Source organism: Sorex fumeus, unplaced genomic scaffold (assembly GCF_029834395.1).
Source record: "Sorex fumeus unplaced genomic scaffold, SorFum_2.1 ptg000054l, whole genome shotgun sequence".
Classification (NCBI taxonomy): Eukaryota; Metazoa; Chordata; class Mammalia; order Eulipotyphla; family Soricidae; genus Sorex; species Sorex fumeus.
Genome location: NW_026606111.1, coordinates 18,595,058 through 18,616,791, shown reverse-complemented (window position 1 = coordinate 18,616,791; position 21,734 = coordinate 18,595,058). Strand labels below are relative to the sequence as shown.

The following is a 21,734-nucleotide window of genomic DNA, read 5'->3' as shown; positions in this document are numbered from 1 at the left end:
AGAGAGAGGAAACCAATGGAGTTTATTGTACAAAAATAGCTGCCCTAAAGACTTACATACTTGCTAAAGGTGTTACAAATTGGACTTGGGTTTGTGCTTTTTGACTTCCACTGCAAAAAAGGAAAAGTGATGAGTTATTTGATTGGCAGTGTTCATGAGATACAAAGAAATCAATTACCCAGGAGCAACCCAGCTAGTTCTGTGGAAGCTGAGGGGAAATTCTCCCAAGAGTCCTCATAAAGAAGACGCGAAACATTTTATTTCAGCGGCAGGTGGGAAGGGTTGGTATTCTCTTATTGAAACGGAGGAATCAGACAAGATTGCCAGCTGCCTACAAGCAGGCTGAGGTGGTAGCTGTGGGCAGGGCCAACACTGTCATTTTCAGTCCATAAATGCCTAAGGAAGAGTCTTGTAATGAACTCTCTAAGATAACCTCTTTGTGTCATAGTATGTGGTTATTATGCTTGTCTATTTGTTTACTGTTTCTTTTCTCAGATTGATTGCAATCTTAAGAAGGATCAGACTTTCCATATATCTTATTCTTTCATCTCCACATAGCATGAAATTCAGTCTATGTTAGGAGTTTTACAAATATTTTGACATATACCAAATAAAGCAATGAAAAGAATTTGTTGCAAAATGTATTTTAAGGTAACAGACTTAGCTTGTTGAAAAAGACTTGTAACTACTTATTAGCCTGTGTACACTAGTTTTCTAGCTATCAGAACATTTGGAATGGTTACCAGAAAAATTGATCTTGGAAGCACTTACAGAAAGACATTCTCCTTGCCAATAATCAGCATCTGATGGCCACTTGCCTGTTGAGTTCATTCCACACAGGAAGTTTTTAGAGTAAGTTTGATAATCCAAAGTTTACTGATGAGAACACGAAAGACAGATATGCACAATTATGAACTTATTTCCACTTATAAAAATCACAGAAATGCATTTTTAAAGCAAGACATTTTCATGAGTTTGCCTGTGGTATACGTGGCAGCCACCTTCACACGCATAGTTAAATCTTAGGCTTTTCTAAAACAATAGAGATGTTTGTGGAAATGAATTACATAGCCAAGTTTTGCTTGCTTCTTTATTGCTTATTGTCCTTTCTGGTGAGAGAGTGAGTAGATGCATTTCTTGGGGTAGCTAATTAAAGTCTGTGTCCTTCCACTCTGCAGGGACACGGAATACAAAGGACTGCAGCTTTCCCTGGACCAGATCTCAGCCTCCAAGCCAGCCTTCTCCTATGCTAGCAGCTCCACTCCTACCATGGCTGACAACAGGAAGGGGACCAAATCCCGGCTCTCTAGTTCCAAATCAAAATCCAGGACATCTCCATACCCTCAGGTAGATGCTTTTACTCTAGTTTTGGACATGGTTTGAAAGTTGGGGGGGGGGTATTAAACCTGTTTGGAATTAATTGTCTGGTTTCAATAAGTTTAATAGTTCTATAAATAAGAAAAGCTTTCAAACACTGTCATTTTACTCTTTGTCCTGTAAAATAACCATGCTAGTAAAAATTTGAAAATGATCTTGTGGGTTTACTGCTTTACTATAGAGATTGTAAGAGTCTCTGTTGCAGTTAGAACTATAACTTGGTTATTTCCAGGAGATAACTATGATCATATTTTGTTTTCTCTCCACCACAATGAACCAGGAATGTGTATCCAGCATAGTGAAATGTAGAAAACAAGAGCTTAATGAGAAAAATGAAATTTTAGGACAGGATCTGAAGCAGAAGGAAATTAAGAGGTAGAGGCAAAGGATCAAGGATTGCATTTTACCATGAGATTTGAGCACAGATGGACTATTTATGAGAAGGAATGAAATAGAGAGGGTCTTCCAGCTGGCAAGAGTGGTAGGAAAAGCAACTCTTTTCTCATCTTTGAAGGTGGTGAGCCAATGAGACCCAGAGGAGATTTTCTAAAAACACTGCAAGGTACAAAGATAAGTCCTGATTCTTGGAAGGCAAATATGTTTTCTGATCAGTCACTGAGATATAGAAACAAGACTTTGTGAACTACTCTTGGTCTGAAGGAAGTAGGAATTAATTGTCTGGTTTCAATAAGTTTAATAGTTCTATAAATAAGAAAAGCTTTCAAACACTGTCACACACACACACACACACACACACATACACCTAGCTGCAATTTGGCCAGAAATCCCTTGCAGTGCCAAGGATCCCAGATCACAAGAGTGTTTAAGGATCACACTTGATGCTCGTGGCATCACTGGGGATGAAGGGGATTGGGCCCTTATCCTTTCAAGAAAGGTTTTTCATATTTCTGACTTAGGCCCTGTGACCCTCAATATACCCTCAATATACCTTTTTAAGTAAAAGTGTCAATTAAGTATAGATATAGAAATGATTATTTCCATTCTTATCAGGGGCTGGAGTGATAGCACAGCAGGTAGGGCCTTTGCCTTGCACGCAGCCAGCCCAGCCATGCCAGGTTCGATTCCTCCTCCCCTCTTGGAGAGCTCGCCAATGCTACCGAGAATATCTCGCCCGCATGACAAAGCCTGGCAAGCTACCCGTGACATATTCAATATGCCAAACACAGTAACAACAAGTCTCAAAATGGAGATGTTACTGGACCCACTCGAGCAAATCGATGAACAACGAGAGGACAGTGTTTGTTTGTTTATCAGAACTATGTGACTGTTAATTTCTATAAGTGTGTGTGTGCTGTTTGAGGAACTATTCATTCTTTCATTGAAGAAATAATCACTAAGAGATACAATTTGTTGGAGATTTCTAGTTATTTCTGTATTCATTTAGGCCATTCAAAAAGTGCTAGGGAACTCAGGAGCCACTTGTGGTGATGCTTAACTCAGCTGTGCAAGCCAAGTAGTTCAATACTTGGATCTGGTTACCCAGAGCTGCTCTGACCCAGTGGTACTGGGGACTACCAGTTCCTTTCTGGCAATGTCTGGAATGGGAACATGCAGTGTAAGGCATCAAACTTAGGGTCTTTTATGTGCTAAACATAAAAGCCTTTATATATTTATAAATGTAGGTCTCTAGCCTTTAGCTCTCTCCCACCCTTATTTACTAGGTAATCTTGAAAGCTTTTCATGGGTAGATTTGTCAGCCTAAATTGAATTTTGGTAAAGCTTATTTTAAAAGCTTGATTATTTTAAACACTTGAACTCTTCCACAGAAAACCACTTTACACTTGACAAAAAAGGAGTCAACCAACATGTGATGCCATGACATTTCTCATTTCATACATTCTGATGAGCACTTTGTTTATAAGGTATATTTTGGTGAAATTCATGGTGGAGTAAAAGTTACTCCTTTTTATTGAATACATAAGGGGAAACCTTTCTTTTATTTTTTCTTTTCTTTTTTTGCAGGGCACGAGAGGTGGGGGGATGGTGGAGGGTTGGGATTATTCCTGGTGGTGCTCAGGGTTTTTACTCCTGGTTCTGAACTCAGGGATCACTTCCGGGGATTGAACCCGGGTCAGCCATGTGCAAGGCATTAACATCTGCTAGCCCTAATATATGTATTTTATTTAAACAAAAAGCACTATTCCAAAAGTAGAAATAGAAAGCCCACAGGTTCATTATTTTTTCCCCCAAAATTGTGATTTGTGTGGCTGGAGCTATAATACATTGGGTAGAGTACTTGCCTTGCATGTGGCCAACCTAGGTTTGATTCCCATTATTCCCTGAGCACCGCCAGGTTTAATTCCTCATTGAAGAGCCAAGAGAATTCCCTGAACATCACCAGGTATGGCTCCCCTAAAGAAACCAAAAAACTGTAATTTATTCTAGAAATATTCTTTGATATATGAAAATCACAAATATGTACACATATCAACTGTGCATTCATTTTGTGGTTTTATACTTATAGCATATAAAAGTAGACATTAGGATTTTGTCCTTGCATTTTACCTGACTTTATGCAGTCATGAATTAAGTTTTTTGGTGTGTGTCCAATAAAGATTATCCTTTAATTATTTTTATTTTAGATAATTCTGGTGATATACAATCATTGACTGAGTTACTACTGATAGGAACTTAGTGTTATTGATAGGTAAAGCAATGGAATGCACCAACTTTGCTTGTGAGGAGCAACTTGTATCATGATGATGGGAATAAGCATTTGATATGGTCTGTCCTGGAAACGAGAGTCCTTGTGGGAATATTAGAAAAGTATGACATCACTGTTTCTGCTGGATGAAAGCAATTCATGTCATAATCTTGGTTCTAAATCTTCAGCATTAAAAAAATGTAGCTTCTCAGGAGCTATACCCGATCAAAACTGTACTTATATTGAAGAATGTTTTATTTTTATGTTATTATGTCTTTAACTTAGATGTTAACTGACTTCCTATAACAGAAAAAGATATGCTGGCCTTATGGTAAATGAAAGTAAGAGTTTGTAACACAAAGAAGTGGCATGCAAAATGGGCTTAAGTATGTGCTTAAAGAAGCAATCTATCGGAGGTAACTGTACACAAAGGGCTTAATGTCAGCTATGGGGATTTCATAGATAAATGAGGAAATTGAAGCTCTGAGCACAGAATTCAGGGCAGCATAAGGGAAAGAAGACCCTTCAGGAAAACCAAGGTTAGGAAGAAAGGAAGGAACACATTGTCAGGATGATTAGGTATGGGTTGAAGTACTATCTCTCTGGCCCAAATGAATAATTTATTATTATTATTATTAATTATATTATTAACTTGTTGTGAATTAAAAAATTACTTATGATTAAGTTTTAAGTATACAACGTTCCAACACCATTACCTTAACCAGTTTCCCTCCCATCCTTCTGCCTGCATCTGTCACAGGCACTTTACTTCTGTTTCATTTTAATCTCTGTGGTTTGTAACACAGTTACTGGTAAGGTATCGTGCATATCACTTTAATGTTCCATATTACCACCTCCCACCCCCTTCCAAGCCTCCTACTGAATACAAATTCTCCTGTTGTTCCTATTACCTTTGGGTTTTTGTTATTCCTCTGTGTTTCTGTATACCCATCATATGAAAGAGATCATTCTATGTCTTTCTCATTCCCTCTAACTAATTTTACTCAGTGTGATACTCTCCAAATCCATCATGTAGCAGCAAATTGCATGACCTTGTATTTTCTCTTCTTTTCTTTTCTATTCTATTCTATTCTATTCTATTCTATTCTATTCTATTCTATTCTTTTCTTTTCTTTTTCTTTTTGCGTCACACCCAGCGATGCACAGGGGTTAATCCTGGCTCTGCACTCAGGAATTACTCCTGGCAGTGCTGGGGGACCATATGGGATGTCGGGGATTGAACCTGGGTCAGCTGCGTGCAAGGCAAACACCCTACCCCCTGTACTATTGCTCTGGCCCCGACCTCGTATTTTCTTATAGCTGAATAGTATTCCATTGTGTATATGTACGATAGATTTTTTTAAATACAAGCACATACTTTAAAACACTCTATTGTCATCAGATTTTAGAAAAAGGCAGCTTCTAGAGGTTGTAGGGTAAGTAATGGGCCTCTAATTTAATTATTAATAAAAAGTGAGTGAAGAATTCCATTAGTATTATTTGTTAGGTTCCTTTCTCTATTATCTTTTAGAAATTATCTAGAAATTTCTCAGATGTTCATTGAACAACAAACAATATGCTTTTTGGAATTACTTAGTCACTCTTACCTGAACATGTAATTGCAATTTGCTGCCATCACCTCATTTGTATAGTCAGTGAACTTTCAGGTCCTCCTTGTATGTTTGGGAATGATTTTAGATTTGATTATATTATTGCCATTTAATGAATGACTTCATTGATTTTGCATCCATGTATTTTACCCTGGATAGGAGAGGTCAAAATAGAATTGTTTTGAATGATTTTGCAAAAATATGTTGTAAGAAATCGAGCCTATTTACAAAGATTCTCCACATAACTATTATGCTGCTATGTACAATCTTGCCAGTATAAATGTTGCATATTACTGGGTCAACATTAATAAAAATAACAACTTACTTTCATAATTTTGAATTAGAAATATTGAATTTATACAATTAATTTTTCTGGGTTTATCTCTAGTGATTTCTAATCATGGTTACTGTAATATTTTTAGTTATTTTTAGAAACTCTTTGTGCAAACTGTAATACAGTTACAAGTTTTCTTGCCATAGTTCAATCACATCAATCATGAATGGATTGCCTCCTGATTCTAGTTTCCTTTCAAACTTTTCATGTAGGCATACTAATAGTTGTTGCATTTATTACACAGTATGTGTGCCCTGCTGTTTTTCTGCATCATCCTTTCCTCTTGGTTTTTCCCTAGTCAGTAATAACCAATACACTATGTAATTTTGTAGTAACTGCACCTGCTTAAGACTGTGTATGCTTCTAAAATATGTAAGCATTTAATCACTTGCTACATATACTCTGTAACACTTTCAGGCTTTATTCCACATCTGTTACTTTAACAATCCCATAGAACCCTCTTAATTTTCATTGCTCACAATCTGGCTACACTCCCGTGGTAGTAGGCACTCTCTGCAACAGTTCTTTCTGCCCTCAAATATATAGTGATACTGACTTTTTATTATTTATTTATTGGTTTGGAGGTCACACTTTGCAGTGCTCAAGGCTTACTCCTGGCTCTGCACTAAAGAATTATTCCTGGTGGTGCTTGGGGGACCATATGGCATGCTGTGGATTGAGCAAACTGTCCATGTTCAAGGCAAGCACCCTACACTATAGTATAGCAGTATTTTCACTCACTATATAGCCCCATATGCTGACCTTTTTTTTTTTTTGCATTTTGGCTCACACCTGGCGATGCACAGGGGTCACTCCTGGCTCTGCACTCATGAATTATTCCTGGCGGTGCTCAGGGGACCATATGGGATGCTGGGGATCGAACCTGGGTCGGCCGTGTGCAAGGCAAACTCCCTACCTGCTGTGCTATCACTCCAGCCCCCCATATGCTGACTTTTAAAATTCTCTCCTTCCCTTCATTTTGTTGTTATGATGACTGGGGATTGCACACATTCATGGCTGTTGTGCTTGCATCTGTGTTGCTGGAGGTTTCACTCTTCATTGCTGGGGCATATTCTATTGTAGTATTCTCTGGGAGACACTGTGGTACTCAGACACTTGCCAACTGGTGTGTGGAGGAGTTCACATTTCTACCTGCAGTGTTTGCACATTTTTCAGTACAGTGTTCACTGGTGGGTGGGAGGGTGGGGGTCTCATACAATTCAGTTATGGTGAGCCGGAGATTGTGCACGCTGTTATTAGTCCCAAACAACAGAGATGCTGGGTCATTGTTTGGCACATGTGGGCAGCCCCAAGAATTGAACATGTGGCCTCTCCCACTTGAAAGAGAGTCATTCTTGCCCCTGAGTCATCCCTGAGCCCCCTGTTACACTAGTTTTTGAAGTTGCAGAGGAATAAAGTACGTAGAACTACTTGAATATAGTTGTTCCTTAACGAAGCATTTTTATCACTAACAGGATGGATCAACCATCTTCTATACCTTTAGACCTGCAGACCAGCACCTGCCCTGCGCAGTTGGTCTGGGGACCAGCAGTTATAGTAAAGATGCTAGAAAAGTGCTTTTCAACCTTTTTACACCTGTGGACTCGGGACCAGTCTGTAAATGGGAGGTTGAAGACCACTGGGGTGGATGTCTTCTATCTCATTTTTTATGTATAAGATAATATACATAAGAGAAAATAGGATAAAACATTTCAGACATCCTGCATACTTTACATATAAGATTTTAAAAAATCCTGAAACCCTTTAATGGCAAAAAAGTTAAATGAATTTTTGCAAAAAAATTAAGTAGATAAATAAAAAGTTTTACTTTCTTATAAACATTTACTACATAGACTTGTTTATATTTTCTAATCACTAAATAAACTTGCGGTTAGTCTCACTTTCCTATAAATACATTATATGATTAGGATATACATTTATAACCTTTTAAAGATTTAAAAAATAAATCTCTAATTATAATTTTAGAAAAAAATTGCACAATAACGTGAGCACTCTTAAATCTAGTCACATATTTGCTATGTGTACTAAAATGCTAAAAGTAGATCTTTTTGGAACCACATCATGGTCTTGTTGCATAAGAAGGCCATTGTAGAGTGGAATTAGAAGGTGTAGTCAGGTATGGACTTCAAGGGCACAGCTTCTGCATTTTCACTCTCTGAGCATATTATGGGAGAGGCAGACAGTGGAATTCAGGTGACTGATTACTGACTTCCTTGATCACTAGCAACTTCCTCTATGGTCACCTTATGGACTCACTACTTAGTCACACAAGTCTCTATTTGTCAGCTCCTTTAAAGCACCAAATTTACTATCACTACCATACTTCTTCTTTCTCTTCTTTTTCTTTTTTTTTTGCTTTTTGGGTCACACCTGGCAATGCACAGGGGTTACTACTGGCTCATGCACTCAGGAATTACTCCTGGTGGTGCTTGGGGGACAATATGGGATGCTGGGAATCGAACCCGGGTCAGCAGCATGCAAGCCAAACATCCTACCCACAGTGCTATTGCTCCAGCCCTACCATACTTCTTTATTCTTGCACAGTACATGGGTTTTTGAAGGAAGCAGTGAAATATTTAAGGACACATTCTCTGGCAAGGGAGTGTACAGTGTCAGAGAGAGGCCTCGTTATGGGAGTCCACAGAGAAAGATACTGTTTGGCGAGATATACTGGCTAGATGGATAATGGAATGGAAGGGAACTAGCAATGGGAATAGGCAGAAGTGGTTGTTTCTGGCTACACCAAAGATATTAATAGAGAACTTCTTTGTCCTTCTCCTTGATGTGGAAATACTATAGTATTAGTATTAAATTCTATGATAGATAAACTAAGTATATATGATTAGGAATAGGATGATATATATGTATATATATTAAAATTGCTTAATAGTTTGTTTAAGTAGGTTAGTGCCTCAGTAAACTGTTTCACTGATGATTACTATCTTATAACATTACACTATAGGTCACATAAAATGCACTCCCAATAGTGACAATTTAGTGATTCACACAAAGCCTCACAAAAATTTCAGTAAACAGATGGCAGGTTTAGTTATAATATTAGATTTATAGGCAAGGCAGAAGGACATATATATAACCCAAAGGCCCCCCAAATTTTTTTAGAAAAGACATTTGTCCTCATGTTCACTGAACTCTATTCACAATTGCCCAGATCTGGAAAAAAAAACAAGTGTTACAGTATAGATGATTGGATGATGATACTGTGATATATACACACATTGAAATACTACTCAGCTGTAAGATGAAGTCATGCAGTTTTCTGCTACAAGGAGGGACCTGGAGAGTACTGTAGTGATTAAAGTACATCAGAAAGAGAGAGTCAGACTACAGAATGATCTCTTTTATATTAAGGACATAAGGAAACAAAGTAGAAGAAAACCCAAATGCCCCAAAGCAACAGAAACTTAGAACTAGTCCTCAGTAGAAAGAGTGTCATGGGGAGAAGGAATGCAGTTCTCACTGGGGTAGTGGTGAGTGAAGTGGACTCTCGGAGAGGGTGTAGTGCCGGATTGTGTTTTGCATGAAACCCTACTATTAACAGTATTGTAAACTAATGTGTATTAAAATAAACAGACAAAAATCCCCTCAATGTGTCTATCAAGGTAGTAGGCTTGTGGGTGAGAAGGAACCTGGGGTCAGTTGGCCTGGTGGAGGGCAGTTGATTCTGTTGAATCAGAGATTACTGTTGAAATATTGTATGCCTGAAACCCAATTATGGTTTTTTTATTTATAAATCCTGGTGCCTCAATAAAAAGTTTTAAAAATTTAAAAGAATGTATATAAAACAACCTGGGAATGACTTCACAAGTGTAATATCCTGCATTACAGACAAAACCACCTAAGTGCTGAGGATGAATAGGACATGGTAGGAACACTTCTGGTTCTTTCAAAAGTAAAACTTTGAACGACCATTCTTGTTTATATTCTAGGTCCATAGAACCTTCCACATTGTAGCTCAAGGTATGGTTTCTAATCTTCCTGTCTCCATTGTGCAGCCATGGCGAGATGTGACAGCTGAAATTTGCTGAGTGATTTTGATTGCAAAGATAATTGTCCTGACATTTGAATCCTTGTGTAAGAACTGCTATTTGGTTCTGTGCTCCATATCAGTAATCCATTTTTTTAAAAAATGAATTTGGGCTGGAGCGATAGCACAGTGGGTAGGGATTTTGTCTTGCATGCTGCTGACCTGGGTTTGATTCCTCCATCCCTCTCAGAGAGCCCAGTAAGCTACCAAGAGCATCACGCCCACATGGCAAAGCCTGGCAAGCTCCCTGTAGTGTATTTGGTATGCCAAAAACAGTAATAACAAGTCTCACAATGGTGATGTTACTGATGCCTGCTCAAGCAAATGGATGAACAAGGAGAGGACAAGTGCTACAAGTGCATAAATTTGGTCCTAATTACAGCATTCAGTTGCTTAATCAGTAGACAATCTGTTAGTCACTCTATTATTCTTTTTTAAGTAATCTTTATTAGTCTCTTGTACTTTGCCATTTGTACTTTTACTCCTTATATACTATAAGGACTTATGACTTACTCTATAGAAAAAAACAACATAGCTTGAATATTTTTGATTATTTCTTTTGATCATTTCTGTGCCTTCCTTGAAGACACCTTGGCTATTGTGACACCCACCAAAGGGTAACTGCAGCTTCCTGGCTATGACACAGTTCATGTTAACTACATAGCTGTTTCATAATGAGAATGATTTGGATCTGGGGGAGAATTTATGTCAGAAAAGAAATGGCCAGGGGGTGAAGCATCTGTCTTCAATCAAATGGACAAACCATTGCATGGATGTGACAGATAGAATTTGTGATTTTGGCCCCAGATGCAGATATGCAGGAATAGCTGAATTCACATCAAAACATGTAAGGAAATGAATTTTTAACAGAAATCTCTAATACCCCATTTTACTAAAATTAAAGTGAACAATGTCCTATTTGACAGCTTGTGGTTAGACTAAAACCACCACAACAGTAATCTTATAGACTTAGAAAACTTGTTTTTGGATATATTTAAGAAATCTAGATTACTTTAACTTTACCTTCTTACACAGAATTTTAGAATCTCCTTGAGCATATAATTGTGTATGTGTTTTCCTGGACAGTGAAGGTTCTCATATACATGCTTAATAGATTATGTTATTGTGGTTTTCCTTTGTAATTATTTGACAGTGCTTGACTTAGAAGTCTTTCTATCCATAGGCACCAGTTTGAAATTGTTTAGCTTGTTGGAGAGCCTCAAAGTCCCAATCCGATAAATCTCCTCTTTCAGCATGTTTGAAGGCTAGTCATGCCACCTGCCAGTTTGTGGGTCCAGTTTTAAGCTATTCCCAAGAAAAACTAGGGTAGGCAGCCCTTTGTCTAAATAAATCTGAATAAACCACTGGAAGACCATACAAAGCTGCAGTAAGGGTCCAGAGCAGATGGCACCATCCACACCTATATAATTAAACCTATCTAATCTGCCACTTAGGTGTGAGAAATAAGAACACTGGTGAAAGGATGAAAGTGTTTCTGGCTCATGTCTGAGCCTATCATGAAAGAAGATTAACGTTTGAACTAGTGCTACCACTCCTGGAAAATCAGGATTTATCCAGTGGGTTAGAACTATTTCTGTATCATCTCTACAAATTGAGATAGCCTTGATCATTGACAGCTCTATGTGCCATGGCATAAAGGCTTTACTTAAATGTTTACTTTATGTGTATTTTTGCTTAATTTGTATTTCTTTATGACTTTACTTTTGAATTTGCAAATGTCTGTGGCTTGTGGATTTTATGGCTTGGGAACAGCTCTCTCCATGTGCATCACTACAGGAGAGTCCTCCACAGAATTACTTTGAGGGAAGCCTGGCCAGAGTGCTGATTCCCTTCCAGCAGCACATCACCCTTGACAGCTAATGAGATGTTGACTAGGTTATTTCTCTGTGAGAGAAATGAGTGAACCAAATTCCATGAATGCTATTGTAGCCATGGGGGTGGCTTAGAGAAGCACTATGACATTTCAAGCCACCTTTGAAGCATATTGAAAAACTTCCCATATTTCTCCTTCTTGAAATGGAACTCACAGGTCTACAGGTTTCTTACCAGATTATTTTTTCAAGTAAAAATGATGAAAATATTTGTTAAAACAATGATACATGATAGATTTATCATATAATTTTGTAAAATGATATATTTTACAAATTGTAAAAATAATGAGTGGAGATCTTATGAACACATTTTTTAAAATTCATCTTGGGAAGCTAATTATAATGTTTGGTAAAATGAAGGAAGACATAAGCAAATATTTAACATTTCTAATAAAGGACTTCAGCTTTCCAATTATTCAAATTGATTCAGCTTTCTAATTATTTAGAGTATAAATGGCAATATTTATTGTTCATTTCTCATAATGAAATCAACCCTTAAGTCTGGATTGTGCTCTAGATAGTTTTTTTTTTCTCTTTTATATTGCATTCTCCGGGCCAGAGAAATAATGCAGGGATTCAGGAACATACCTTGAATGTAGCTGAGACTGGTTCAATCCCCTGCAACACGATCCCCCAAACACCATTGGGTGTGGTCTTCTGAGCCCGCTCTTGGGCCTGGGTAGCAGCGGACAATTGCTGGGAAATCCTTGAGAACTGTTGGGCGAAGTCTCCAGGCCTCTTGCAACTCCACTCCAACCCCTGCCCAAAGCACACACTGAAATAAAATAAAATACATTGTCAGGGTTGGGAGATAGTTTACGTATCAGAGTGCATGTCTAGCATGTGTGAGGCCCCGAGTTCAATCCATGCCTTGACATACCCTGCCCCAGCATTGTCAAGGAGCAATCCTGTGGCCCCCTAAGCACTGGAACTTCATGGCAGCTCTGGGACTGGTTTCTGGTCCCCCAGCACCACTGACAGATTAAAAAGTGTGTGTGTGTGTGTGTGTGTGTGTGTGTGTGTACACTGTGGTTAAAAAAAAAGAAAACAGGCATTGCCTAATGTTTCTTGAGGAAGTTGTTCTAAAACTTCTAGAACTATTTTCTGAGCTGTCTATAATTAACTGAATTTTATTTTAAAAATTCACATTTTTGTGCTATTTGTGATACTTTTGTAAAAATCTATTGTGTGTGTATCTGTTTAGTTTTGTTTGTTTTGGGGTCACACCTGACAATGCTCAGGGCTTATTTCTTGCTCTACACTCAGGGATTACTCTCTGCACCGCTTGGTGTGCTAGGTATTGAACCTGGTTGGCTGTATGCAAGTCAGATGTCCTACCTGCTGGAATATCTGTCAGACCCCAGAAATATATATTATTTTGCATAATAGGTGTCCATTAAGAATTTTCTAGATGTTTATTAGTAAGACAAGTTTGAAATGAAGTGTCAGTAAAATAATTGGTAGGAACATAGAAAATACTTGATAGTCTTTTTGCAGTTTCAGTCAATTGCTCCAAGGAAGGCACTAACATTTTTCAAGTTATAAATGAATTCTATTATTTGACGGCTATTTAGTTACATTATCATAAGCACGTGTTTCCAGTCAGCCTCTCAGATAGCTAAATAGCTTGCATAATTGTTATGTTAAAATGCATTTGATTCTGACATTAGTTTATCTTTGAGAAAACCCCCAGCAATTTCCAATGTGTGTAAGCTAAAGCTGTTCTTTATAGTAAACATGACTCCTGTTTGAGGGAAGCGTACCCAGCAGTGGGGGTTATTTTAATGGACATGCTGTATTACTTTAATCTAACCCTTTTACCATCTGTTCTTCCCATAACAGTGAATGAAAAAAAGGACATATTTTATGTTTCAGGGTTACATTAGTAAAAAGTAAGATAAAAGTGATTTAAAAGCATGCATATGTTCTTAGTACAATGCAGTCTGCATCTGTGATGTTTTTTCTCATGGTTCAGACACAAATCAAGAGGAAATCTGCTCAAGCCTGATAGAGTGAAAGTTTTTCATGGAAAACAGGACTTTACCATAAGAGGGTCTCTTTATATATTTTACAGCTAAAAATGATAAAAACCTCAATGAGCTGCCAGAATAAAAATAGATAACTGTAACCTCTATTGTTAGAACATCTGGCATTTTTTCCTGAGTTGGGCTGTTGCCCCATATCCTGATGAATTCAGAGCACCTGTTTAAAATATGCTGGAATGAATCTTATGAGTTATAAAGAAAAATAAAGAATATCTGTGGGTGTAATTGTGGGAGAAGAGAACCTTAGTAATGAGGGAACAGCATCCAAGGGTGTGTGAAGATGTTTTTCTGGAGTGTAGAGTTGGGAGAAAATTCCTTTTGTAAAATCATGCCTGGGTCTGGGATCCATTCCTGCTTAGAGTTTAGGACACTGCTGCCTTTGTTATCTGTCTCTTTGTGAAAGAAAAGGTCTCGGTATTGCATCTATCCTCTTGAACTTTACAGTTGTGTGACCTTGGGTAAAATCTTTTTTGAGCTTCATTTGCTGTACCTGTAAAAGTATTAACCATACTTTTAAGATGTTATCATTTAGTGCTCGTGGGATCTCAGCACAGAGACTAGCCATAGCAAGTATTTGGTAATGGTAGTTTTTATTGTTGCTATGGATATTAGCAAACACACATCTTTGAGCAAATGCTCTCTTAATCAGTTATAGCTCACCTCTCCTTCAGCATTGAGGGTAGAAAGAGCAATTACTTTGATCTTTTGCTTCTTCAACTATATTGTTATTCTCTGTTTCAGATCCTTGCTGATTTCTAATTAATTTTTTTTGATCACAGTCATACACAGTTACAAAGTTGCTGATGATTTAGTTTCAGCCATGCAATATTCCAACACCCATCCCTTCACCAGGGTATATTTCCAACACGAAGGTACTCATTCCCTCCTCCTCTCCCTCTTCCTCTCCCTCACCCTTTCCCTCTCCCTCCTCCTTCTCCTCGTTTTTCTCTTCCTCTTCTCTCTGTCTTACTCTCTCTATCTCCTTTTGAGCATTATGATTTTCAATACAGACCCTGAAAAATTATCATACATATTCATTTACTTACTTTCAATATTCAGTTCTTGTCCAGAGTGATTATTTCTAACTATAATTGTCATACTGGTTTTTTCTCTGTCCTAACTGCTTTTTGCTCCACACATGCTTGTGGTAAGCTTCCAACCATTGACCAGTCCTCCTGGCCCCTGTTTTTCCTGGCCTGGGATATTAGTCTCATAATTTTAAAATGTCCCATAAACGAGTGAAGTCATTCTATATCTGTCTCTCTCCTTCTGACTCATTTCACTCAGCATGATACCCTCCATGTCCATCCATTTATAAGCAAATTTCATGACTTCATTTTTCCTAACTTGTACTATAACTATGTTCTGTTCATTATTTAGTGGTATTTCCTACATCACCTGTCATATTGCTTTGCAGATAGTCAACTGTCAACTGTCCTCCTGTTGTTCATCGATTTGCTCAAGCGAGCCCAGTGATGTCTCCATTTTGAGACTTGTTACTGTGTTTGGCATATTGAATACATCACGGGTAGCTTGCCAGGCTTTGCTGTGCGGGCAAGATACTCTCAGTAGCTTGCCAGGCTCTCTGAGAGGGGCAGAGGAATCGAACTCAGCTCGGCCAGGCAGGCTGTGCGCAAGGCAAACGCCGTACTGCTGTGCTATCACACAACAAATATTAGAAGGAATCATAGAGTGAATTAGTGCACATAGTTACCATCGAATGCATATTAACTTAAGTCTCAAACCTTTAACCAAATGAGAAATCAGATTTTCCTAGAAGAAATTCTAATGAACAGATGAACTGAATCTCTTTGGATAAAGGGGGAAGGTAGATGTCATTTGACACCCAATGCTGACATTCACCCAGTCTCTTTGCCTGCCAGTTTATCATACCTATGTGGTGAGTAGCATTTGGTTTCATGTTTTGTAAGAACAAGGGCATACTTCATCTGATGAATCTGAAGGAGTTTCAAATTTGCCAACCCAAATGTCTATTTTGAAAACAAAAAATTTAGATAATAAAAAAGGAAATTAAAGTGCAGATTATTCAGAATGATAGTAAGTTTTCTAAGAAAAATAGATTTCAATAAAATTAACCAAATTTGTTTTCAGTGAACATTTTTGACTAATGTAATCTAATTAATCTAGGGAATTAGATAATTTAGTCTCAGCTTTAAATATAGGAAACACATTGTTAATTTTTTCTAGGGAAGAAAAAATATTTTTATTACTCCTAAAATGTGATCTTCCTTATAGGATATAATAATTACTAGGAGAACCATCTACAAGACCTGCATGTATTCTATCTGGTTATGATTCTGTCTCTCCACCACATCTTAGGATTTTGTATCAAAGTTTAAATGAGAAGAACTGTTGTATTTTATTTTATTATTTATTTATTTATTTATTTTTGCTTTTTGGGTTGCACCCAGCCTTTCACAGGGGTTACTCCTGGCTCTGCACTCAGTAATCACGCCTGGCAGTGCTTGGGGGACCATATGGGATGTTGGGAATCGAACCTAGGTTGGCTGCGTGCAAGGCAAACGCCCTAACTGCTGTGCTATTGCTCCAGCCCTGAATTGTTGTATTTTAGCTTTGAAAATATACTATTTGAACAAAGTATCCCCAGTGATTGATCAGTGACCTATTTTCTTTTTTGCAATTGAAATTATACAAAAGAATGATTTATCATTTTATTTCTTATATATCTGCAAGATAAAACTGAAAATATGTCCTTTACAAAATACAGTTTACATAAATAATCACTTGAACAACATGGGCTGTAAAAATTATTACTGTATACTCAGTGTAAGTCATTGACCAAGGACTTTTACACAATACATACATATCTGTAACATGTTTGTGTTTGTGAGAATGCTTTGATGTTTGTTACATATTTTATTTTTGTGGCAATTCTATAATGTTGATAATATGCTGCTATTAACAGTTGAGGAATTCAAGGTCCAAGGAAAGTGCTCTTTTGTAGAAGTCACAGTCACTGAGAGTAAATCAGGGTTTTCCATGTTTGAATTAATGCTGTTTCTGGTGGAATTCCTAGTCAATAACTTAAAATCACATTTTAATGCATAAGGCATTTTAAGGGCTGGAGTGATAGCACAGCAGGTAGGGCATTTGCCTTGCACGCAGCCTACATGGCCAACCCGAGTTCGATTCCTCTGTCCCTCTCGGAGAGCTCGGCAAGCTACCAAGAGTATCTCGCCTGAATGGCAAAGCCTGGCAAGCTACCCGTGATGTATTCGATATGCCAAACACAGTAACAAGTCTCACAGTGTTAGTGGGCCCGCTCGAACAAAATCGAAGACATTTTAAACAGTAATGTAAACAAAGGTTTAAGTCATTAAGCTATAGCCTTAGTAAAACAAGTTTACAACTTAATAGGAAATTGAAAAGTTATTTTCTAGTCATTTGATAAAATATGATATATTTACTATGAGGGCTATTCAAAATTATTTGAAATAATTTTATGCATAAAGGAACATTTTAAGAATAATTATTTTCATATGCTAGCCTTTATTTACCAGTGCTTAACCAATTGACATTTGTATGCTATCATTCTTCCTCCTCTTCCCTTACTATTATTATTATTTTTTTTCAGAACCATTTTAGAGTAGGTTCCGTATATGATGCCACTTTACCTGATAATACTTCAATGCAAACTGATGGGCCTGCCAATTCCATAGAAGTAGGAAACTGTAGTTTTTATTAGGTATTGCCCTCCACAGGCATTGTTTTAATTTGCGTTTCTACCTGCAAGAAGCAGAAGAGCCCATTTCCCTGTGCTCTGCCCAAACAATGTATTATCAAGCTTTTGTTCTTTGTTAAGCTGATGGTATAAAGGGATTCTAATTTGCATATATTTTATGAAGAAATTAAACGTCTTTTCACATGTTTAAAGATTTTTTTTGGTGAATAGTATCTAATGTGTTTGGACATTTTTCTTTGTATTCTCTTTTTTTCTTCTAGCTTTTGAATTGAGAATTCACTGTACCATTTATTGATTTAGATGTTAAAAGCTGCATATCCCATAAATCTAGAAATGTAGTATTTGCATTATATTTTCCCCAGAGAATTCAGTTTATGCTTGTTTTTGCCTGTTTTCCCCAGAGTTATTTATAGCTTTTTTTTTCAGAATGGAAGAGATTTTTATAAACTTGGTTTTTAATTTTTAATGCATTGTTATTGGAGAATATTTTTAAAAATATTACTACTTAGTAAGGTAAAGGTCCTTAGTAATATACTTAGTGAAATATTCTGAGGTTTTCTTTATTTTTTAATTTTAAAATGCTCTATTTTATTACCATGATTTACAATGCTCTCAATTATAGGGCTTCAAGCATACAATAGCACTGAAATTCTCTATCTGATTTAATATTTGACCAATTTTTGTGGTTAGGTAGGTACATTGGAAAAGGTGTTTATTTTTAGTGTGTGAAGATGGATATGTGCCATAGATCTTAACTGATTAATTTAGTTTTTTAAATCTTCCATTGGCTTTCTTATTTTAAAAATTTTACTTTTCTCATACTAGAAGTGGCATTTCAGTTTCCTATTATTATTATTTAAAATTTTTTTCTTTCCTCTCCTGTACTTCTGCTTTATATAGGTGCTCTTGCTAGCTTTTTGATGCATAGAAGGATAAAGAAAAGAATTCTTTTTTAAAAAATTTTTATTAGTGAAACACCATGAGGTACAGTTGTAGACTTACAAATTTTTGTGCTTGGGTTTCAGATATACAATGATTGAGTACCCATCCCTCCACCAGTGCCCATTCCCCACCTCCAATGCTCCCAGCATCCCTCCCACCCCCCCATCCCACCCCACCCCTGTGGGAGGGCATTCCCTTTTGTTCTCTCTCTCCTTTTGGGTGCTGTGGTTTGCAAAAGAGGCATTGAGTGGCAATCATGTTTGATCTATAGTCTACTTTCAGCACGCATCTCACATCCTGGGAGGATCCTCCCAACACCCTTTATTTGGTGCTCCCCTCTCTATCTGAGCTGCCTTCTTCCCCAGCATGTGCGGCTGGCCTCCAAGTCATGGAGTGAACCTCCTGGTACTTATCTCCGCTAAAGAAAAGAATTCTTAAGGAAGCAAGTGACATAGTTAGATAGGAGTTTCAGAAATGTCTCTGAATTTCACAACTCCAGGCAAGATGGGAAGTTCCTGGGGTTTTATTTGTTTTCTCTTTTGAATAGAGGGAAAATCTCTGGTAGAGAGAAAATAGAATGATAGTTTCAAGGGTTGAGGGAGGAGGGGGAGAGTGAGGTGTTTTAGTTTAAGAGATAGTTTTACTTCTGCAAGTTAGCGAGTTCCAGAGATGGATGTGGTAATGGTGACATAGAAATGTGAGTGTTCTAATATTTTTGCACTGCAAATGAGAAAGATTGAAAGTTAAATACGTGTATTTTACAACAAATAATAAAGCTTAAAAAATGGAATAGTTAATGAAGTCCTGGAAATTGAAAAAATACTGCTAGAGAGGCTCATATGTAGAGTTTTTCTATGAAATTATTTATTATTCATCTTATAAAATATTCAGAATTGCATATGGTAGATAGTTGCACATCTAGATTCTTTTTTTTCCTTTTTGGTCACACCCAGAAATGTGCAGAGGTTACTCCTGGCTCTGCACTCAGAAATTACTCCTGATGGTGCTCGGGGGAGCATATGGGATGCTGCGAATCGAATCTGGGTCTGCCGCGTGCAAGGCAAATGTCCTACTGGCTGTGCTATCACTCCAGCCCCTCGTGTTTTGTTTTATTTTATTTTTACAAACTGCCAATTTGTTTCTCAGAGTGGCTAGACCATTTCCTCTAGTATTTTAGGGATAATTCTGTTTTCTGAAATCTTTACTAAGATATGTTGCTATTGTTATTTTAAAGCTAAATAGGAATATTTTATACGTGACTTGAATTTGTATCTTCCTAATTGCTAATGAAATTGATGATCATTTCATTTTATTTTTCCTCTGAATACCTACCTGATGACATCTCTCTTCATGTCTCTTGCCCACTATTTTTTAATTGTTGTGTTTTGGAGTTTTTGGTATATTCTAGATTATTGTGACTTGTGAATATCTTCCAGTAGCTTGCTTGTCTTTTCATTGTTTTATTTTTAATTTTTTTATTATTTCTTTTCATTATTTTAAATAGCTCTTTTATAAACCGAACGCTCTCAGTTTCAGCTAAGTTAAATTTATTAAACTTTTCTTATATGTTTTGTTCTTTGTTGTCAGATTTAAGGACTCTACTGATTCCCTATTTTTAAGATATTCTGTTATTTCATAAAACTTTGCGTTTTTCTAATTTGTCCATGATATATTTGAGTTTATTTTTATATAAGATATAAAAGTTGGGGCTGAAATAATAGAATATAGGCAGGGCATTTGCCTTACACATGGCCAACCTGGGTTTGATCCCTGCACTCCATATGGTTTAGAAGCCTTGTACACCACTGGGTGAGGATCCACCCCCCCAAAAAAATGGTATAAGACTTTTGTTGAGGTTTATTTTATTTTGCCTATGGATGTTCAATTACTATTTGTTAAGAAGTTATGCATTTCCTTTATTAAGTGACATTTTTACATGCTCCAAAATGAGGCAAAATTGTATGGATCTATTTCATGGGTATCTATTTTTTTTATTTATCTTTGCATCTATTTTTATGTCTATACCATACATTTTTTCCATTTATAGCTACATAGCGAGTTGGAAGTTGAAGGGACATATTGTCTCACCTTATTCATTTTCAGTTTGTTTTATCACCACTAATTTTTTTGTTTTCTATGTAAATGTTATGAATGTCTTTTTCTTTTATCTTTTCCAAATGTTATGCATGTCTTTTTTCTTTATCTTTTCCAAAATTTTCTCTCACCCATGTATGTTCTCACCTAGTTTTTGTTTCTTCCATGTTTTCTAGCCTATCTTTAATTTCCCTTATTAAATCTCTATTCATATCTATGTTCCAGTTTATAACTTGTAATCTATTCTTCCTGTATTAATTCCTTTGGTAGTTGCATTTTCCCTTGTTTTGTGATGGGGGGTTTTTGTTTTCCCCTCCAATTTTAGTGTTAACATTTCTAATTCTAGGAGTATGTATTTGTGTGTGTGTGTGTGTGTGTGTGTGTGTGTGTTTCTGTGAGAGTGTCTCCAAATGCTTTTAAAAGATACTCATTTTAGTTTGGAATGTTGTCTTACAATTTTCTTTTGTTTCATGGTTGGATATTTGAGAAATTCTTGCCAGCTGAGATGTTTTTATTTCCACTTTCATGCTATTTTTTCTAACAAAATTTTATGTGGAGTTTATTTTTCCTCTGTTCCTCTGCATTTCATGGGCTGGTTAGTATTTAAAGAGCATCATTTTTGTCAAATAAAATACAATTTTGTAAATGTATGATGATATTGGTGAAGAGGGGCAGGAGAAATATAGGACTAACTTGTTCTATGCTTTTGTTTGCTACACCTGGCAGTGCTCAAGGTATTACTCCTGGCATGGTGTTTGGGTATTGCTCCCACCAGAGTTAGAGGGGTAATGTGGTGCCAGTAATAAAACCCAAAGCCTCACATATGCAAGGCAAGTGCTCTACCACTAAGTCCTATCCATCCCTAGCCCCCTGTTTTCTTTTGTACCTGCTGTATCAGACACAAATTTAAGTTCCTCCTTTTCCTTCTTTAATTTTACTGCTATGTCTTTAAGAAATACAAGTCATTCTCAATTTTATACTATTT

At 36.9% G+C, this 21,734-nt stretch overlaps 1 protein-coding gene across 1 annotated transcript in view; it reads left to right on the top strand.

Annotated features, from left to right (window-relative positions):
* The window catches only part of SIM1 (SIM bHLH transcription factor 1), a 75,219-nt gene that overhangs the window by 43,662 nt on the left and 9,823 nt on the right, over window positions 1–21,734 (top strand). The window contains exon 9 of the mRNA XM_056125327.1: window positions 1,179–1,347. Coding sequence (XP_055981302.1) covers window positions 1,179–1,347 — 169 coding nt within the window. The remainder of the gene's footprint in view (window positions 1–1,178; window positions 1,348–21,734) is intronic.